This window comes from Drosophila mojavensis, unplaced genomic scaffold (assembly GCF_018153725.1).
Source record: "Drosophila mojavensis isolate 15081-1352.22 unplaced genomic scaffold, ASM1815372v1 contig_80, whole genome shotgun sequence".
NCBI lineage: Eukaryota > Metazoa > Arthropoda > Insecta > Diptera > Drosophilidae > Drosophila > Drosophila mojavensis.
The window spans coordinates 870072-888829 of record NW_025318906.1 but is presented as its reverse complement, the minus strand read 5'-3'; the positions used below and the strand labels follow the sequence as shown (position 1 = coordinate 888829).

Genomic DNA, 18758 nt, shown 5'->3' with positions numbered 1-18758 from the left:
AATCATGCTTAAAAATTAAATTTGTACTCGTTTTGTACTCAATTGCTCCATAATTATTACAATATGTAAAGATGTATAGATGTAAGTATGTATGCATGTATGTATGTATAGATAGATGTGTCGATGTGTAATGGATGAATGTATGTATTAATGTATGTGTATGTGGTCATGAATTGATGTAGAAATGTATTCATTACGCCTACTTTGATGTTTGATATTTCAGCTGATGCTGATGTATTTATGAACGTTAGAGAGTCTCTTTGGAGATGGATACATCTATGTTATGTAAGACTGTCTATAAATTGATGTATGTTTCTGAATTGCTGATGTCATTTTTATTGATCATATGATGTATGTAGGCATTGATGTAAAGATGTAAGCACTCTGCATTATGTATGATGTATGATGTATGATGTGTGGATGTATGTACGTGTTGATGTATGAACAAACGAAAATAGAAAGGGAAGTATGCTAACTTTCATCTATGATTCACGTAGTTGGGTTTTTGTAATCTCTTCACTGATTTTTCAGTTTAAGTCCGAATTCATCCTCAATATACATATATAAAAAATTTATTCAAAATTGTATTTTGATATAAGAATTCCAAATTGATGTTTTTCTTTTACAAATAGGTTAGATCTGCACATTTAGAGCTATGGGATCTGGCCTTAAGTTCAGTTTAGTGTTACGCTTACATCTAAATACTATATATATAAGTATGTATGTATATATGTATGTATGTGTGTGTTTGTGTATGAGTGTATGTGTGTATATAGTACATATATTGTATGTATGTCTGACAAAAAATCTGTGAATACCTGATTTAAGTTTTTGGATTCGTTCGTTCTTTTTGCTTTTGTAGTTCGTTAGATGAGCGTATGGGAAATATCGGTTCTATATAATATATATGTATATATGTATATGCAGTGAAAATATTTGTTTTTGGTATGTAAATGTTTTTTAATTAACTATTTTTAAATGTTTGCTTGATGCTACGTTGATTTTCTCTTAGATAACTTTTTGTTTTTTGTTTTCTTTTGTTTTGTTTTTTGATTCTTAAGCCTTTGGCAAATTGTTCAGTATTCAGTTTTACTTTATGTTATTAATCATATATATATATATAAATGCTTTTTATTTTGAATTATGGCATTCGGTAGTACTTGCGAAACTTCTTCAAAAGTTTCTTTCTTTGTTTGTTTCTTTGCTTTTTTTACACAATTTCAGAACTGTGGCTTTTAGAAAACGTCGCTCATTTGAAATGATTTTAGTATTTGCTTATTTATGTTTTTATTTTTAAGTAAATCTCACACAATCAAGAAATTTGTTTTCTTTGCTTTTAGTAAAATATGGCATTTCTCATATGTCTTATATATGATATATAGATATATAAATATGTGAGTTTATGTTTCAAAACCAGCACAAATAAAATCACAATTATAAATTATAAATGAACGGCGCTTTAAGGTGGTGTGCGTGTGGCTGTGGGTGTCTGTGTTTGGGTGTTGAGTTGATGTCAAATAAATGTTTATGGCATTTTTTTAAATCAGGAATCTTTTTACATACAAATTGTTGTTGGCTTTTTGTTTTTTTGTTTTGTTTTAAGACTAAGTACATAAACTTTTCTCTAAGCGATACATATATATTGTATATATATATTTTATTATTTAGTTTTCATATATTTAAATGTTTACTTTGTTTTGTTTTTGTTTTTTTTTTTTTTTTTCGTCAGTTTTGCGCATTTTATGCGAGTTGCTTTAAATGTGGAAGGAGTTTTTTTTTTTTTTTGTTTTTCATATTTAAGCACAAAAAACTCGTTTGAAAAACACAAAAAAATGCAAAAATTGAGGCAAAAAATAATGAAATAATTAAGAATAGTTGTATATCTATGAAAACATAGTCTAATGCAATGGCAATCAGTTTAATACTCTTTCCATAATTCGGCTACTATATATGTTATATTTTGTATTTGTATTTTTTTTTTTTTTTTTTTTTTTGTGTATTTGTTGTTTAGTGTGATTTCATAATTAATTAATTATCTTTTGTATTTACCTTCATAATTCTTTCGAGGAACATGTCACCTAAAATATGTATTCAATACGCGCATATTGCTCTGTTTCAAACTCCTCTTCGTTCCCATGTTTCTTCTTCTTTTAACTATGTCCTGGCTAGATTTTCGATATTCTTTTTTTTTATTTTTAAGTTATTTAGTTTTTAAGTTTCTGCTACTAAATGCTAATGAACACATTCAAGTCAAAAATTATACTAATAATAATAATGACAATAATAATAATAATGACAATGGTAATTATAATGAGCATAATTATAATGTAAAACATATATTTAGTGATTCGTATGTAGGTGTGTGTATCTGTGTGTGTGTGTATCAGTTAAACTCGGTTTAAGCTAAGCCCATATTTTATTATGCATTTTATATGAATTTTGTTCAATGAAATTGATGGCTTTTATGATTTTTTATGATTCAAATTTTTTAAAAGTTTGTTTTGGAATTTTAAATTTTTTTTTAAAGGAATTTCTTTACATTTTGAAGGAATTTTTATATCAAATATGTTGAAAGTTTTTACAAATTTTCTTGAATTGTGAATTTTTGTATAACTATATTTTTTATTTTATAAATATTTATAAACAATTTTGTGACACTTTTAAATTTTTTAAATTAACTTTTCAGTTTTAAACATTTTTGAATGAATGATTTTATAAATTATTATATGAATTATAAAATTAAACATCAGTTATTATTTTCTTTTAATGAATTTTAAATGAATTATATGCATTTTAAATTTAATTTAAAATATATATTTTTTATAAAATATATATTTTTGTTGGAGATATTTCTTTTAAAATTTTCAAAATTTTTAAATGAGTCTATGCATTTTTAAATACATTTTGACGAATTTGAAATGAATAATTTTATTAATGATTTGTGAGTCATTTGATGAATTATTTATAAAAGGTCAATGAGTTATCTTGGATGTGTGACTGTATTTCATGCTGCTGAGTTTCTCTACATATACATATGTATATACAGACATATATGAATATATAGTATATCGTATATCGGTATATGTATATGTATATACATATATATATCTTCATGTTAAACTATGTTTTAAGTTACGTTACGTTTATCAAATGTCATTGCAATTATATTTGTTTGTTGTCATAGTTTTAGTTTTAGTTTTAGTTATAGTTTTTGTTTGTTTTTTGGCCTCACCTTAAAAGGTGTTTCAATTGGCTTTACAATTGCCGTTTTTTGTTTTTAATCAGTCTTCGTTTAAGAGTTCAACCAAATAAAGTCAGCGGGTTTACAATTATATCTTCTCTATACATATATATATATATATTTACATATACACATATATATCGCTATCATATTATCGTTATCGATTTTTTATACCTTTTACAAAAGTTTCTTTTTTCATACTTTCTTCTCACTTTTACTCAGTCTCAATTATAAGAAAATTATTTGTAATATAAACAAATATCTGTAAAACACAGAATATATATATGATATATATTCCGAGACACAATTAAAATCAAATCAAATAGAACTAAACAATAAGTTGGTTAAAAAAAAAAACAACTAATTATTGAGTAACTCGTCAGGAAACAAAAAACTATGCATCTATATAGAGAGAACTTAACAAAGGACATATTCGAGCATCTCTCTCTCTCTCTCTCTCTCACGCGCGCGCTCGGTATTTATTCCTCGTGTGTCTTGCTTTTTAACTTAGTTAGATAACTGTTTCAGCAACTCAGCCTAACTAACTGTTAATTATAGTTTTATTCATCTACAACGTTTGTGTTCTTGACTTGCATATAGAGAGCTAATCTCTATCTCTCTTCTCTTTGTATGGTGTTTTATTCTGCCTTTCTGTAGTGCTCCTCTTTGCATTTGCTAGCATTCTTCCTCTCTTACTTCTTCCTTTACTCTTCTCCTTATCTTACTCAATCCCTTTCTCTTCTCTCTTTCGTCTTACATTTTCCTTTCTCCTTTTTCTTCTTTTCTCTCTTCTCTTAGTTTTCACTCTTCCTATTTTCCTCACTCTCTCTCTCCCTCGCGCTCTGTTTGTTCTAGTTTCTCGCTAGCCTAAAAAAAATCTACTTTATGCACATTTTCTCATTCTAATTTCTTTTGTTGGTATTTTGCTTTAATTTTTTTTTTTTTTTTTTTTTTTATCTGGTATATTCGCTAAATATATATGTATTTAATTATTATTTAAATTACCAAATTTTTTTAATAACTCTTAAGCTTTATCGAGGTAATCGTTGTAGCACTTAAGCTAAAAAAATGTTTACTAATTTTAATGCCATTTCTTTTGTGTTTCAATATTTTAGTTTTTGTTCATGTTTTTTTTCTTTTTTGGATTTGTAAATGGTCTAAAAAACAAAAAAAAAAAACTAACGTCGTCTGTGTCGTTAAAGTCAAGTTTTTTGTTAGTAATTTTTATAGTTTATCGTTTGAACAGTTTTGCATTGTTTTTGATAAACTAGGTTTTAGAATACGTGCACAAACCGCTTGTAAGGGTTAGACCCTTCCTTGGAGTCTGGCGATAGCTCGATGAGAAAGACTATGCGTCCGTCTGGCATTAAAGCCACATCGCAGGTGCGATCCTTTTCATCCAATGTGGGTGGCATTAAGGGATTGATAGAAGGACGCACTTCAATCTAAGTAAAAGAGGGAGAGAGAGATGATATTAGTTATGTTTACAAAGAGCTATGGAGAGAGGGGAGGGAGGGAGAGCATGTATTAGATTCCTGACTTACATCCCACATAAAGTCTAGATTTTGATTGAAGACGAGTATGCGTTGATTCTTGGAATCGGCGACTATAATGCGACCCTCGTCATCGCAACAAAGACCCGAGGGGCGATTGAACTCATGAAAGCCAGAGCCCTCATGTCCTTTCACAGACAAAATCTAAAGAGAAAGAGACAAATATATATATATCTGAGTTCAGAATTCAGGAGAAATTCATCTCAGTTCTTACATCATTAATATCCGGATCGATAAGATATAGACAATGATTATCGAAATCGGATACGATTATGTTTCCCGTGGGCGTGTAGCAAACGCCTCGCGGCGAGGCAATGCCCTTCGTCTGCCCGTGATTATCGAACACTATTTGCCGTATGAAGCGTCCCTCGGAATCGAACTGCTGTATGCGATGATTCCTGGAGTCGGTGACTACAATTTGGCGTCTCGAGTTCACAGCCACATCCCATGGATATTGGAACTGTCCATACTCTTTGCCATAGCTGCCAAACTTGAGCAAGAAGACGCCGCTGGCTGTGAAGATTTGCACACGATGATTATCCTTGTCGACGACGATGATGCGATTGTCCACATCGACGCAGATGCCGGCAGGCAAATCGAATTCACCGTTGCCAACACCTTTGCGTCCGAACTTGAACTTGAGCGAGCCATCCGGATTGAAGACCTGAACACGATTGTTGCGTCTGTCCGAGACGAGCACATGCCCCATTTTGTCCACACACAGGCCCCAAGGACGACTCACCTGGCCGTCCTCATGGCCCTCGGTGGCAAAGGAGAGTGAGAGCGCGTTCGAATTGCGCACCTTGACCAGATCCATGCAGCCCGGTATGGCCTGCGTGGTGCGCGGTGCACTGAAGTGCAGACCCGGCGAGCTGCGCAATCCGTTCAATTCCCAGTCCAAAGCGGCGCTGGACATGCCACAGGAGCTGCCCACTCTAGCCGGCTGCATGATCGGCGAGGGTATGCGGAAGCTGTTGTCGCGGAGCAAGGGACGACGCACAGTGGTCGAGGCCACGTTCAGGGCTCCATTGCTGGCCAAGTTGGTCAGGCCAAAGGCCATATCAATGTTGGCCGCAGCTGGAGCCGCAGCTGGTGCGGCGCTTGCCACAATGCCATTGCTGCTCGAGACGATGGGCATGTTCTTGTCGTCGACTAGGATAACGCCGCCCTGTGTGCGTATGTCCTGCAGCAGACTGTAGTCGGGCGGCGCAAAGGCAAACACCTCCTGCTTGGGCTGCAAGTCCTTGTAGATGCCCGCGAACTGCTCCATCTGTCGCTGGCCATTGGTCAGCTTCATGGCCAGCTCGATTTGGTCCATGCTACACGCATTTTCGGCCACCTTGCTAAGCATGTCCGATGTCTCCGAGAGACCAGCTAGAGCTGACTTCAGGCCCGCCATCTGATCATGCAGAATGGCCAGACGACGCTGGCGCAGCTTCTCCACAAAGTCCAAGAGGAATCGCTCGCGATCTTCGATGGCAATGATGAACTGTCGAAATGCTTTCCGGATGTTATCGCTCAGCTCGCTGCAATTGCGCTCGATGAGGCGTATGAAAGCGAGCGCCTTGTCGATGCTGCTCTTGATGCAGCGCGTGCCCACCTGACTGCTCTCGATGGCGCCTTCCAGCTTCTCCTTGGACCCGATCATGAAGTTCTGTATCGAGGCATAGCTGTGCTCCTTGTGCTCGTGCAGCGTGCAAAATTGGCAAACCAACTTGCGACAGTAGTCGCAGACGTAGCGCAGCATCTCATTGTGTATATCACATATGTAGTTGCTGCTCGATGGCGTTTGGACATTCGACGAGCTGCCGCCAGTTGGGGAGGCGCCAATCGGCGTCGGCAGCGAGACGATCGAGTGATTCGAGGATAATGGACTATTGCGATGCTCGCGCAAGCAGTCGTTGCACATGAATTCGTTGCACTCCAAGCAACGGATCGAGGCGCTCACCTCGCACCAGCCACAGCTGATGCTCGAGTTGTTTGACGACTCCGGGGACATCTTCGAGTGACGCGAGGCGCCACTTCCGATCGGCCCAATTCCAAAATGATCCCCATGTGTGTCCAGGCCGCCCAAGAAGTTATTGATAAAGAAATCTGTGCGAGGCGGCGAACTAAAGATAAAGAGAGAGAAAGATTCGATTAGTCCAAACCTTCAAAATAAATAAATAAAACTCCAATTCCAAATCACATTCAACTTCCTATTCAAATTCAAAATTCGATAAATAACATTAATATATCGAACTGCAATCGAATATTTTATTTAAATGAACTAGAGAACGTGAAGCTCTGAACTAAAGTTTAAAGTTAAGGTTCGTGAGAATTCAAAGTTTCTTAATGAATTTGAAGAAGTTTAGCTCATCTGGAGTGGAACTGGTTCAAGTCGCTATGATTCACTTACCCATTGGCTGCGCCCACATTGGGCATGAGTCCCACATTGAGATCCCAGGCGGGAAATGATTCCAGTATGCCGGCAAGCAGTCGTTCCGATGAGTTGCTGGCATTGCTGCTGATGCTGCCGCTGCCGCTACCGCTGCCGCCGTTGACGCCGACGCCGGCATTGGGAGCGCCAGAGCCACTGCCGCCTCCGACGGCGGCGACCGCGCTTGGCGCATTGCTGTTGGCCATTTGTTGTGGAACCGTATTGTTTGACAAGAGTTCCATCATAAGATTTTGTTCAGTATTGAGATCACGTTACGATAAGTGGCAACAGCGTTGTAGGCGTGGCCCTTGGCAGTCAACGAGACACTCTCAAGCTAAATGGAGACAGACGGAGACGCAGTTGAGTATAACAGATGCGTATAACAGTTGTCAATATAACAGTTGTTAGTATAACAACAGCTTTATTCTATTTTATTAATTTTATTTGAATTGCGCTTCTTTGATTTGCGTTTGGAACGCGCCAAAAATTGGAAAATTAACCGCGAGGCGAAGGCGAGGTTCACAGACGCCGTGTAGGCAGCTAACTAGTTGAGGATAGGCAATGTCCTGTCATTAAGTAGTCCAAATGAGCAGGACTCAGCTCTACCTCTACCTCTCGCTCTCTCCCTCTCTCTCTCGCACAAGCACCCAATGCGTGAGTGCAGCTGCTTGCATGTGTGTGTGTGTGCGTCTTAGGTAGCGGGAAATCGTCTTTGGCTTGGGCCATTGTTACTTGATCCCTCAGGAAAATGCAAGCGACCCGCATGAGCAGCTGCACAACAAGGCACAGGCTCACGGCTCACAGCTCAGGAAGAGTCTTAAGGCAGCAGGTCAAAAGCAAGAAGAAGAAAAATGAAATGGTTTTCCAGTTTATAGCCTTGGCGGCATCCTGGAATTTGGCACGCATTTTCCCAATTTATGACACTGATTCCGTTTAAGTATACAAAATGGCGGACATAAGCCAGAACTAGAAATCCGTAACCAGTGAAAGGAAGTTTTCGAACTCGAATTCGAATTAATTGAATGTAATGATAAAGTATGGCACCTTTTAATCAAATTCTATAAATGAAAATATTTAGATGACCAAGGAACCAAGTTTTTGGAAAATGTAAATGTGAATACAACAAAATTCATTACATTTAATTAATGAAAGTTTCGAAATCGAAACAGAAGAATGCGATGTAAATGGTACAGTTAAAGTATTATAAAAGTTATTCAAACAAGATACCCAATTCCCAAACATTAGTAAACAACAAATTGCAATTCTCTTGTTAGCTAGTGTAAATGCAACACCCTTCGACTCTGGCTGTACTTGCAGAAGGGTTCTGTGACCCACAAACAATTTCCAAAACAAAACAAATAAAAGGCCAAAAACTACGCACCAAAAACATTTTCTATTTATAGGACTTTCTAGATAACGCTAAAACCACCCCCAAAGGCCCCACACCCTAAAGCCACGATTTCTACCCGATTCCCGTGTTAACTTCGAATCCAGTAAAAAAAAACAAACTGGTTGTTGTGCTCGTTGCCATCTTCAAGATGGAGCGACAAAACGCCCAAAATACAGACGGACGGGCGGACGACCGACCGACTTTCATCCCCTCTTACAACAACAACAACAATAATAACAGAAAATTCAGCAACAACAAGAGAAAGAAGCGAAACAACAAGAAAACGCAGCGACAGATGGAGATTACACTGGAAGAAATAATTATGTTAGAACTTGTTTTGCAGTTAACTTTTGCCTTTGAGAGTTAATTCAATAAAGGAGTTACTACAGTAAAGATTGGCTAGAAAGAAATGAGCCGAATCGAAGGATCTAAACTAAATACATCTGAAGAATAAAATACATTTGATACAGTGAATGCTGACTAAAAAGAATTGACAAAATGAGGTGTGGAAAGACTTCGGAATTAGCTTGAAACAGTTAAATAATAATGAGCAACAGTGGAAGAGCCAATGAGCTAAACTGAACTAGTTCAATTCACTTTACAAATATATATAATATAAAATAAATATAATAATAAATATTAAACAGTAATAGTAGCAATAATAGTTTTGGAATATTTTTCCCCAATAATAAGTTTAACTTAAACGAATTATCAATCTATTTAAGAATCTCTTAAGAATCATAGAATAGTCTGGAATCAAAACAAAAAAAAAATCTTTTGCGCCGAAACAGCTCCAATTAACTCACCCTCCCTAGCCCACTCTCATTCTCTCTCTGTCCCTCTCACTCTCTCGCGCTATCTACCTTTCTGCCCTGCTCTTTTTCTCACTCCTTCACTCTCTTCTACTCTGTGGCAGCAATGAAAACTTGTATGTGTGCGCGTATGTGTGTATATATGTATGTATGCAAGGCCTTACAAAATGATGCACTTCTAGATTTTTGGGCCGTGTAGACAAAATACTCTGTGCAGAAACTACCCTTGTCACCCTTGGAACATTTCCATCGAAACAGTCGCCGTGTCTCAAACACGATGTAGAAAAAACAGCAACAACAACATGAAGCAAGAAGTTAAAGTCCTTTTGCATTTGTATACACACTTACACACACATAGAAACAGTCTGTATATGCGTGTGTGTGTGGACTACGTGCAAGACGCAAAAACGGCAAGGGATGAGGGTTGTATTTATACAAATTTCTAGGTGGGTAGATGTACATGTATGTGTGTGTGAGCAATACATACAAACGGCAAAAAAAAGAAGAAAATCTCAATGTACTATTGAAAAAATTTTAAATGTTACTGTCAATCAATTAATAATTACGGTGAGTGTATTGGATTTTAAAAAACCTCTGTTTTTATTATCTTGTTTGCTTCCAAAGGAATATTTTACAACGGTTTCCCTGCGCTTTAAGCCCCATCACTGTTTTTGTTTTTCCGTTAACTTTTGTTTTTTATTTTTTTATATTTACTACACACCTTTTTTAGCTGCTTCATGCAAGCCGCTGAAAATATCGTTGTTGTTTTTGTTTTGCTGCTGATTTTAAACTTTACCGTTTAGTTTTGTTTTTGTTTTTTTTTTTTTTTTTTTTTTTCTTATTCTTTTCACACACACATAAATATATGATTTACTTGTACTTATATTTTGCGCATAAAATTTATTGATTTACGTCTTATGGAGTTTCTTTTTTTTTTTTAAATATTTTCTTCATGCGAGATTCTTTGATGGGTATGTAAGACCGTGAGATCTCATGCGTAATACGTTTCGACTCCCGACATTCGTGTATTCCTTTGCCCGACTAAAAGATACATTCGACTAAAAACACAACATAATAATCATGCCTGCCCTTCTACATATACATATACAAATGCGACTGTGTGTGCGTGTAATAGTGTGTGTGCGTGAGTGTTGCTTCTTCTCTGCTATGTTGTTGTTGTTTGTTGTTGCTGCGCTTGCTCATCATCTATGTAGCTAAACAAAAAATAATATAAACCCAAATGTATCTCACTCAGTTTTTCTTCTTTTTTTCTGATTCTGTTGTTTGCGTTCGCGCGTGCTCCAAAAATTTCACTCTTTGGGTTTTTGCCGTGCAGCCGCTGCTCTCTCACTGGCGCTCACGTCCACTCTCGCTTACTCACTCTCTCTCGCTCTCTGTCTGTCTGCCGCCTATCGCATTGGGTATACTTATGCGTTTGTATGTATGTATTGTTTCACATGCACGCGCACATTTTACAATTATGTGCGCGAGAGTGTGTGCGCGTCTGTGTTTTATCTTCTATTTATTTTCACTTATGCGGCGCGCAAAGAAATGCAATGCGCCCTGCCCTGGCTAATCGAAATTAAAACATGCACTTTTTTCGGTAATTTCTAAATTATAAACATACTTTTCTTTATATTTTAACAGCGTTGTGCGTGCTTAAAATAGGTATGCGCGCGGTTGTGCGTATGTTACTTTACGGTTTCAATGGTTTTAATTCATGTTTGCTGCGTTTGTTGTTTTCATGTAGTGTTTCCGTATAATTTTGACCCACTTCTCGGGGGTTTTGCTACGCTGGGGGACCAGGGCTCCTTTTTGTATTTCGCACTCTCGATATATTCAACCTTCACGCACGCATTTAAACATGAAACTGGATGCACGACAACGTTGCTGCTGCCCCTTTGGCTTGTTATTTTTTGTTATGGCACACTACATGAGTGACAGCATATGACACAACCGCATGTACTTTGCCAGTGCAGCTGTTAGTGTTGGCTAACATATGCGTATGTTACGTGTTTGCTAACACTACCCTACTGCCTATGATGAGTTGTCAGTATAAATTCGAACAGCATTCCTCTATCTAAGCAACATGTCCTATTGGCTCTCAGCATATTCGTATTTATAGCGCATCAAAGCGTCGCCTTGGTCTCGGTTTTTTGTGGTGACACACAAAGAGAGCCAACGTTAAAGAGAGGGAGAGAGCGAGCACATTAACGGCGCATGTGGCGGTGGCGCGAAAATATGGCCGGTGGTGGCGCGCATTTGTTGTTGCTGCTGCTGCTTCTTGCGCTTCGTTTGTTGTTGCTGCAGCTCAGTCGCTGCTGTTGTTGTTGTGTCGTCGCTAGAAACAACACCCTTAAGGAACTTGTTTTCATCTCTCTGTGTGCCTTTTGCACTGACAAAAATTTTGTGCTCGCTGGCCGAGAAAATGCCATCGAAAACGTTGCCCCAACGGCGGCTTCATGGAATTTATTGAGACAGACAGACGGACGGACAGACCGGTTCAGGTAAAGGTGCGCAGGTGCACAGCCCACCCGTTGCAGGTAAGCGGTCCAAGCGTCCTTTACAACACTAATTACACGATTCGTGTAGCACACAGTCACATAACTATGTACAGTGAGAGCTCGCTAAAACGTACCGCCCAAGCTTGTTAGCTACGGTAAAGACTTGATATAGCGAACTGACAGTACTAAACTATTTGTAACGAGTTTACTGTAGTTACATTAGCTCTGCTTGAGTGTTTACTGCAGTCATTTATTAGATTCGTCTTCCTGGTTACATTCTATGTAATGGGTGTTTCAGTCGCATAATTTAATACTGTAAGCTAAGCTTAAAATGTACAATTTAGTGTATAATGTACTTCTATGCGAGGGTAGTTTGAAAGTTTCTGAGATAACATCATATTTATACAATATATTATGAATACACTTATTTATATAAAGTCTACAATATAAATAACATAATCTTTAATACTATTGAAGTTCTCAAACTACCCTCGCATAGCGTAGGGCTAGCACAATCAGCCAAACTCAAGTTCTTCAATTAAAACATTTTGCAGCTTCTGTCGCACCCGCAGCTTGCGCCGCTCATCCAATCTCTGCAGGAAGGGCATCAGGCTAAGCAGGAACATGCGATCCGCATCGTCCTGGATATCCTGTCCATTGGGCTCTGTATTGGTCGCAGCATCCATGCTGATGTACTTGAAGGGTAAATCCTGTAGAGCTGCTGGCTTTTGGTCCTCCTCGGTCTTGACGACGGTCGGCTTCTCCTTGGATTGCTGCACGTCCTCATCCTCATCGTCGAGCACTTCGATGGTGAAGACGCTGGGGTCAGGTCGCTGCTCCTCCTCGGTCTCCGATGCAGCATCCTCATCGAAATCATCATCATTCAGCTCCTCGCCTTTGCTGCTCTGCACATCCTCCAGTTTCACACGCTTGCAGTCCCGCTGCTGATGCTGCTCCTCCTCGAAAAAGGAGCTGATGTCCGAGAAGCTCGGCTGATGCAACTCCGAATCGTAGCTATCGCTGAGCTCACATATCGGCTCGGTGGCCACAATGGGTTCATCATATTTATTGCGACTGCTGTCGTCCAGGATGTGATTATTGTTCTCTGTCCAGTGTATGGGCGGATGCTTCTTGGAACTGGAACTGGATCCCCGCGTTCGCGCCTGCCTCATGATATTCTCATGCACGGCATGCTCCATGAAGCGCATATCGTTGTAGAAGCGCCACGACGAGGGCGACTCATTGGACAGGTTGTTACGTATGTACACCTTACGGAAATTATCGCGCAGGTGACCCCACTTCACACGGCATACGTCGGCTGCAGGTGAAAGACGGAAAAGAAGAAGGGAAGGTGAACAAGAGGATAATGAATCGATTGCCATCGGTGCATGGAACACAGATGTCTGATTGACAACTAAACCGCAAAAGCAATATAATGCCTATGTACAGTGTGCGATCGCTAAAAAAGAACACTGCTTTAAAAACAGCAATACAGTATCTTTTAATAATACGTACAGTGTGCACTCGTATGGTAAAGCAGTCGAGAACCGCAAAATTAAGTTCATACATATATACAGTGTGTACTTGCTAAGTAAACACCAGTTGGCTAAATGAAATGTAAAAACTTATGCATATACATATGTATTGTAAGTACAGTGTACCCTTGTTAAGTTAAACGATAGAATAAACTGAAATGCGTTGTAAAACTTGAATGTGTGACGCGAACTCGTTCGTATCATATTTACTTTACTCATTTTTGACTACAGCTATCATTCACTAACACCCTTTAGAATTAGCATGCGTTCATTTTATTGAGTTCACACTGTCAATTACTATGTTAAGGCCTAGCTTACTTTCCCATCTTTTGATTCGCCTTACCGAATGCGCACTGTAGAAACAAACATGTTCACACATATGCATACGTACGTATTCAAACACACGGAAACCGCATGCCATACACACACACACACACAGTAGCACACATCCATATGTACGGGCTGAACATGTTGCTTATACGCCTTTTGCAATCAGAGAGTTAGCTTCGCTTGTTACCTGGCCGAAAACGAAAAACGTGGGCTGTTCAACTTACCTGGCAAATTGACATCCTTTCCGACGTCGAACCAAATGGGCGTAATATCGCTGCGCTTTTGGCCATTCGCGTTGGTGCGCATCCAGAGGATGGGACGGCGGGAGACGGCGGCAATGAGCCGCTTCACTGTTTCGATGGGCAGTTTGGCAGTGTTAGTGAAGCCGAAGGCGCCAACGGAGGGTGGCGAAGTGGAAGCCGATGACGCATTGCTGTAAGCCAGCTCCATGGCTGATGCTTGCTTGATCCGTGTAAAGGTCCGACTCGCGCGGCTCAAGCGCTACACCAAGACTAAAAGAGCGCAGCCAAACACACAAAACAGACAACAAAAATGTATAAAGAAAAGAAAAACTACGGGCACGCCACACCGACCACGACAAACGGCGTACGGGCAACGGCGCAGACGACGACGACGCAACCAGTTTACGTGCCTTTTGGCTGCGGCGAAGGCGAAGGCGCAACGCAAAGCGAACGATCAACAGATATGTGTGTATGTACAAGCAGTCTAGAGTGAGCGAGTGTGAGAGACAGTTGTTGAGTGAGAGCGAGAGAGAGGCAGAGAGGGAGCCAGCGCGTAGGCAGGGCTCAAAGCAGACAGGCTTTGCTTTAAACCGAAGAAGAAGAAGAACTCACCGGCCGACGCGCTGTTTCGTCGACAACGTCTACTATCCGGATGTAAAGCTTCCGCTGCCCGCTTGACGGCTGTTTCTTTGCTGTCTCCTCTTTACGCTTTACGGTTGTTAACTTTGCCTCGGCCGTAACGAATTGCAAATGCGCTGTTGTTGTTGACCAGCTGGCCGACTATAGAAATACAAACGTAATCAGCAGCTAGTCTTAGCTGATTAACAGCCGAATTTTTTTATTCTTACAGCTAGAATCTCCAACCGTATCCTAGCTTAATTCTTTCGCACTCACTCTTTCTCGCCAACACACGAATATGCTGCAAGCTGAGGATTGTAGCGTGCGCAGTTGTTGCGCTTTGTTTATTTTTAAACAAAACTGGATTTTTTCGCTCACTACGGTCGACTGCCTGGCTGGCTGGCTAGCTGAGCTGGAGCTGTGTGGCATGGAGCGAACCTGAACGTAAAATGTTCACGCTACGCCAGTGAAGTCAACGTAAAAACGAACAGAGGAGCTGATACACACGTAAATGTGTACGCCTCTCCATATGTGTATGTTGTATGTACATACTAGACACATACGTATGTATGTGTACATACATGTGTGTGAGTGTCATGTGTAGCATCGATACCAGTAGAAATACAAGACCCAACAGAAAACTTCGTTTTGCACGATCTTCGCTCGTCTGGGCCTGGCCCTGTTTTTGTTTTACTGCTATCTCCCATTTGGTTCTCTATGCTTGAGACTCGAGTGTACGTGCGGTCGCTTGAGCTTGTGTGTGTGCGAAATTGCAAGCAAAGGCGAATATGAGAATTGTCTGCGTGTTTATTTTATCTGCCGCTGAGCTTGACATTTGATCCTTGCAGCAGTTGAAGGAGTTCGAACGAACAGCTGTAAAATCTTGTTTTAGCTCTATAAGGAAAATATAAATTCTGATTAGCTCTTACGGCATACATAAAGACGAAACTAGACAATCTGTTAAGCGTTGCCTCAGCTATTCACGGCGAAAAATGCGAGTTTCTTACGTTTTCTAAACTCACATACGTCGCAAGATGTACACATAGAGAGTTATGTATGTATGTATGGGTGCATGGCCTTTGCATACATTCATACATATGTATGCACATATTTTTATACATTTTTCTGCATTAATATGATACAGCACAGAAGAAAAAAGATTAATATTTTGTGAGAGGTAGTTTTTGTTATTTCTTTGACATGTATACATACATATATATATTTTTCTCTTTATACAGATACATATATACATACAAATATTTAAAGAGATAATGTATTTTTATAATGAATGTTTGATTTTCTTAATAGTAATGCCACATCCTATTCGCAGCAGCAGCAATCGTTGAGTCTCAAGCGCCTGCGCATTTGGCTCAAATGCTCTGCTCCCAATTTGCCCACCCCGTAATTTCCCATCGTTTGACCTTAACTTAAGCTTTCCACTCCATTCTCCTGCTCCATATCGTCCTCTTCGAGTGCGATAGAGATGCCATGCTTGCGAGTGGTCAAAGCTGCCGTACTGCCGCCAGTCATAATGGAATAATTTTTCGTTGTAGATTTTTTATTGACGCCCGCTGCTGGCGTCGTTGTTCCTACTGCTCCCACTGCCACTGCTATCATGGCTGCATCCTTTTCGTCCACAGCAGCATTGCCATTGCTGTGACCATTGCTGCTACTGCCGCTGCTCGCTAGAGATGAGCAACTGCCGTTTCCATTCCCGGTTCCATTCCCATTGCCACCTTCGTTTATGAACACATCCATGTGATCAATAGTATCGTTAAGTGCAAAGGTCTGATCCCGGCGCTCACTCTTCTTCCACTGGTAGTAAAATTGAACCAGTTCGCGCATTGTACGCGTGCGAACCTGAAAGGACACACATAGGATTCATCATTCGTCAAGTGTACAAATTTCAAATGGAAAATTCCTATCAGTAATCGATTACGCTGTTATCCACATGAATTGAATTTGGAAAATTTTTCACGCTTTTTTCTTCAGTTCGTTTTATTTACTACTTATGCTTAACTTGGAGCTGATTTATGATATGAGCCTTATTTTTATATATGCCCGAAACCTTAAAATTATATCGACTATCTTAGAGCCCTAATTATAAAACCTCGATATTTAAATAAGCTACACATAGATTATATATACTTTGGATACAACACTTAATAAAACTTTTCAACTATGTAGAAGGAATTTTTAGGCTACAAATACATTTGTAATAGTTCATTCTACTCGTCTCTTAAAGTTCTCTATCGCCCTATTCGTATGCCTGTTAACCACTGTGTTTACTGTCCTCGAGCTTTACCTGGTTTTGCCTTATCTGATAGAAATCCTTGCCAAACTTTTGGATGCCCTCCTCGAACTTCTGGCACTCCTCCTCCGACCAGCTGCTCATCGTGTCGCTGAGAGGCAGAACATTCATGCGTTTCCGACGCAGGGCCTCCTTGAAATCATAGCCACATTGCACGAGGAGATGCAGAGCTTGCTCGTTGTCCTTGACCACGGTTTCTCCATCGGAGATAGCCTGAGCGATAGGAGCTGGAGAAGGCACAGGGTCTGCAGCTACGGCAGCATCCACTGTAGGATTAAGAGCTAGCGGTGCTATCTCTTCCAGATCGTTTCGTTCTGTCCCTTCGGCTACCACGTCCTCCTCGCCGGCACGCGTCTCCTGTATCTTAGCTAGATATTCCTCGACGTCCCGCTCGCTCACCTGGCTGGGCGCCCAAATTAATTGATCCTCATTCTCATAAGGCAATACATCGGCGACATATAGTGCGAGTCCCTCAGGTATATCAGCTTGGTAATCGGGACCAATCATTATCATCTTTTTAGTATCATCCGAATCCGTGTCGCTATCGTCCTCCTGATCCTCGTCCTCGGCTTGCTCCAGCAACGTTTCCAACGGAGTAACTAAAAATAATTTGGAGAATATTAGTACAGATGCTATAAAAGCCTTGCCCTGCACTGCTTCTCTTCACGTACAACTTTCCAACTCGTCCAAGGCTTGTTGCTCTGGATATAGATCGAGCAAATGCGAACGATGAGACCTTTTCGCTAGTTCTGGAGGCAGGTCTTCCAGGTCCAAAGCGCCCTCATGGCATTGCATGGGACTTGCCGGCTCTGCCTGGTTTGGCTCTGCCGGCTGCTCTTGCTCCTGCTCGGCATCCTCCAGCGGCCTTTTGGGCGCACGTCGTCGCCCTCTGCTTGAGGTGGAGCCACTGCCGCCGCCGCTGCTGCTGCTGCTGCAGGGTCGCCCTAGGGCAGTTCCATCCATGTTGCCATATTTGGCCAGCAACAGTTCGATGGGCATTTCGCTCTCTGCACGCAACGTCGCTATCTCGTCCTCCACATTGTGCGCCTCCAAATCTGCAAGCGCTTCCTCCTCGTTTAAGGTGGCTTCATCATCGAAATCATTCACCATCATATCGACTGTTGGCTCGAATGTTGTGTCTGCCACAGATGAGGATGGTGACATTGGAGGCGGCGGCGGTGGCGGTTGTTGTGAGGTACTGCAGCCGCTGCTGCAACTGGCCATGGCTGGGGACTTGCGTCGCTCACGTTTTGTCGGTGTTACTGTTAGTTCGCGTCCCGCCATTGCAGAGAATAAAGTTTGTTTGCTCCTCTTCTGAGGTTGTTACTCAAATGCCAATTGTGGGCACCTTAAAAAAACACAACTAACATTTTTCAACAATGTTATTCAACATTATGATATGCGATATTTACTCGGTTGTGTAATTGGTTGTCAAATTGGCAGCTAGAATATCGGCTACTAGATTGCTCATTTGGTACTGATGTCCACTCAAATAGTAAATTAACTAAATGAAACTACTAAGATACGATATGTTGCCTATGCTTATTATGAGTCAGCAATATAAAATAATTTAAAAATGATTTTATTTTTATTCCTGAGATGTTCGAATTAAATTTGTCAATGGATTAATTATCGATATATTGAGTTCGTTACTCATCTCTAAGTCAGTCTGATGTTTCTTTGGTTTTGACTCTTTTAGCAAAAAACTTTTTATTTAACCGCAAGATTCATAAGCATTTTCTTTGTCTACGGAAATAAAACAAAGCAATTATATTGATAACAATTTTTTGTTTCAGCAATTGA

At 40.0% G+C, this 18758-nt stretch overlaps 3 protein-coding genes across 6 annotated transcripts; all 3 read right to left on the bottom strand.

Moving 5' to 3' along the window:
• Positions 1-3855: 3855 nt before the first annotated feature.
• Positions 3856-11289, bottom strand: LOC6578303 (protein wech). Of its 2 annotated transcripts, none has more exons than XM_044010620.1 (5): positions 11043-11289; positions 7193-7547; positions 5009-6905; positions 4786-4938; positions 3856-4686 (listed from the first exon to the last, which is right to left on the bottom strand). In XM_044010620.1, exons 2-5 carry the CDS (start codon positions 7456-7458, stop codon positions 4516-4518), a joined length of 2487 nt encoding a protein of 828 aa, XP_043866555.1. In that variant the 5' UTR covers positions 7459-7547; positions 11043-11289; the 3' UTR covers positions 3856-4515. The 2 variants fall into 2 exon arrangements, with proteins under 2 accessions (XP_043866555.1, XP_032586462.1); XM_032730571.2 differs by lacking the exon at positions 11043-11289 and adding an exon at positions 10137-10239.
• An 839-nt stretch (positions 11290-12128) lies between these two features.
• LOC6578302 lies at positions 12129-15152 on the bottom strand. 3 transcript variants are annotated; one of them, XM_044010632.1, is made up of 4 exons: positions 14875-15152; positions 14639-14806; positions 14009-14510; positions 12129-13237 (listed from the first exon to the last, which is right to left on the bottom strand). In XM_044010632.1, exons 3-4 carry the CDS (start codon positions 14232-14234, stop codon positions 12435-12437), a joined length of 1029 nt encoding a protein of 342 aa, XP_043866567.1. In that variant the 5' UTR covers positions 14235-14510; positions 14639-14806; positions 14875-15152; the 3' UTR covers positions 12129-12434. The 3 variants fall into 3 exon arrangements, with proteins under 3 accessions (XP_043866567.1, XP_002004217.1, XP_032586465.1); XM_002004181.4 differs by having other exon boundaries at positions 14009-14296; positions 14639-15152; XM_032730574.2 differs by lacking the exons at positions 14639-14806; positions 14875-15152 and having other exon boundaries at positions 14009-14613.
• A 741-nt stretch (positions 15153-15893) lies between these two features.
• LOC6578301 (mesoderm induction early response protein 1) lies at positions 15894-18339 on the bottom strand. The gene is made up of 3 exons (XM_002004180.4): positions 17627-18339; positions 16950-17554; positions 15894-16504 (listed from the first exon to the last, which is right to left on the bottom strand). The coding sequence occupies exons 1-3, from the start codon at positions 18237-18239 to the stop codon at positions 16067-16069; spliced, it is 1656 nt and encodes a 551-aa protein (XP_002004216.1). The 5' UTR covers positions 18240-18339; the 3' UTR covers positions 15894-16066.
• Between the last annotated feature and the right edge of the window lie 419 nt (positions 18340-18758).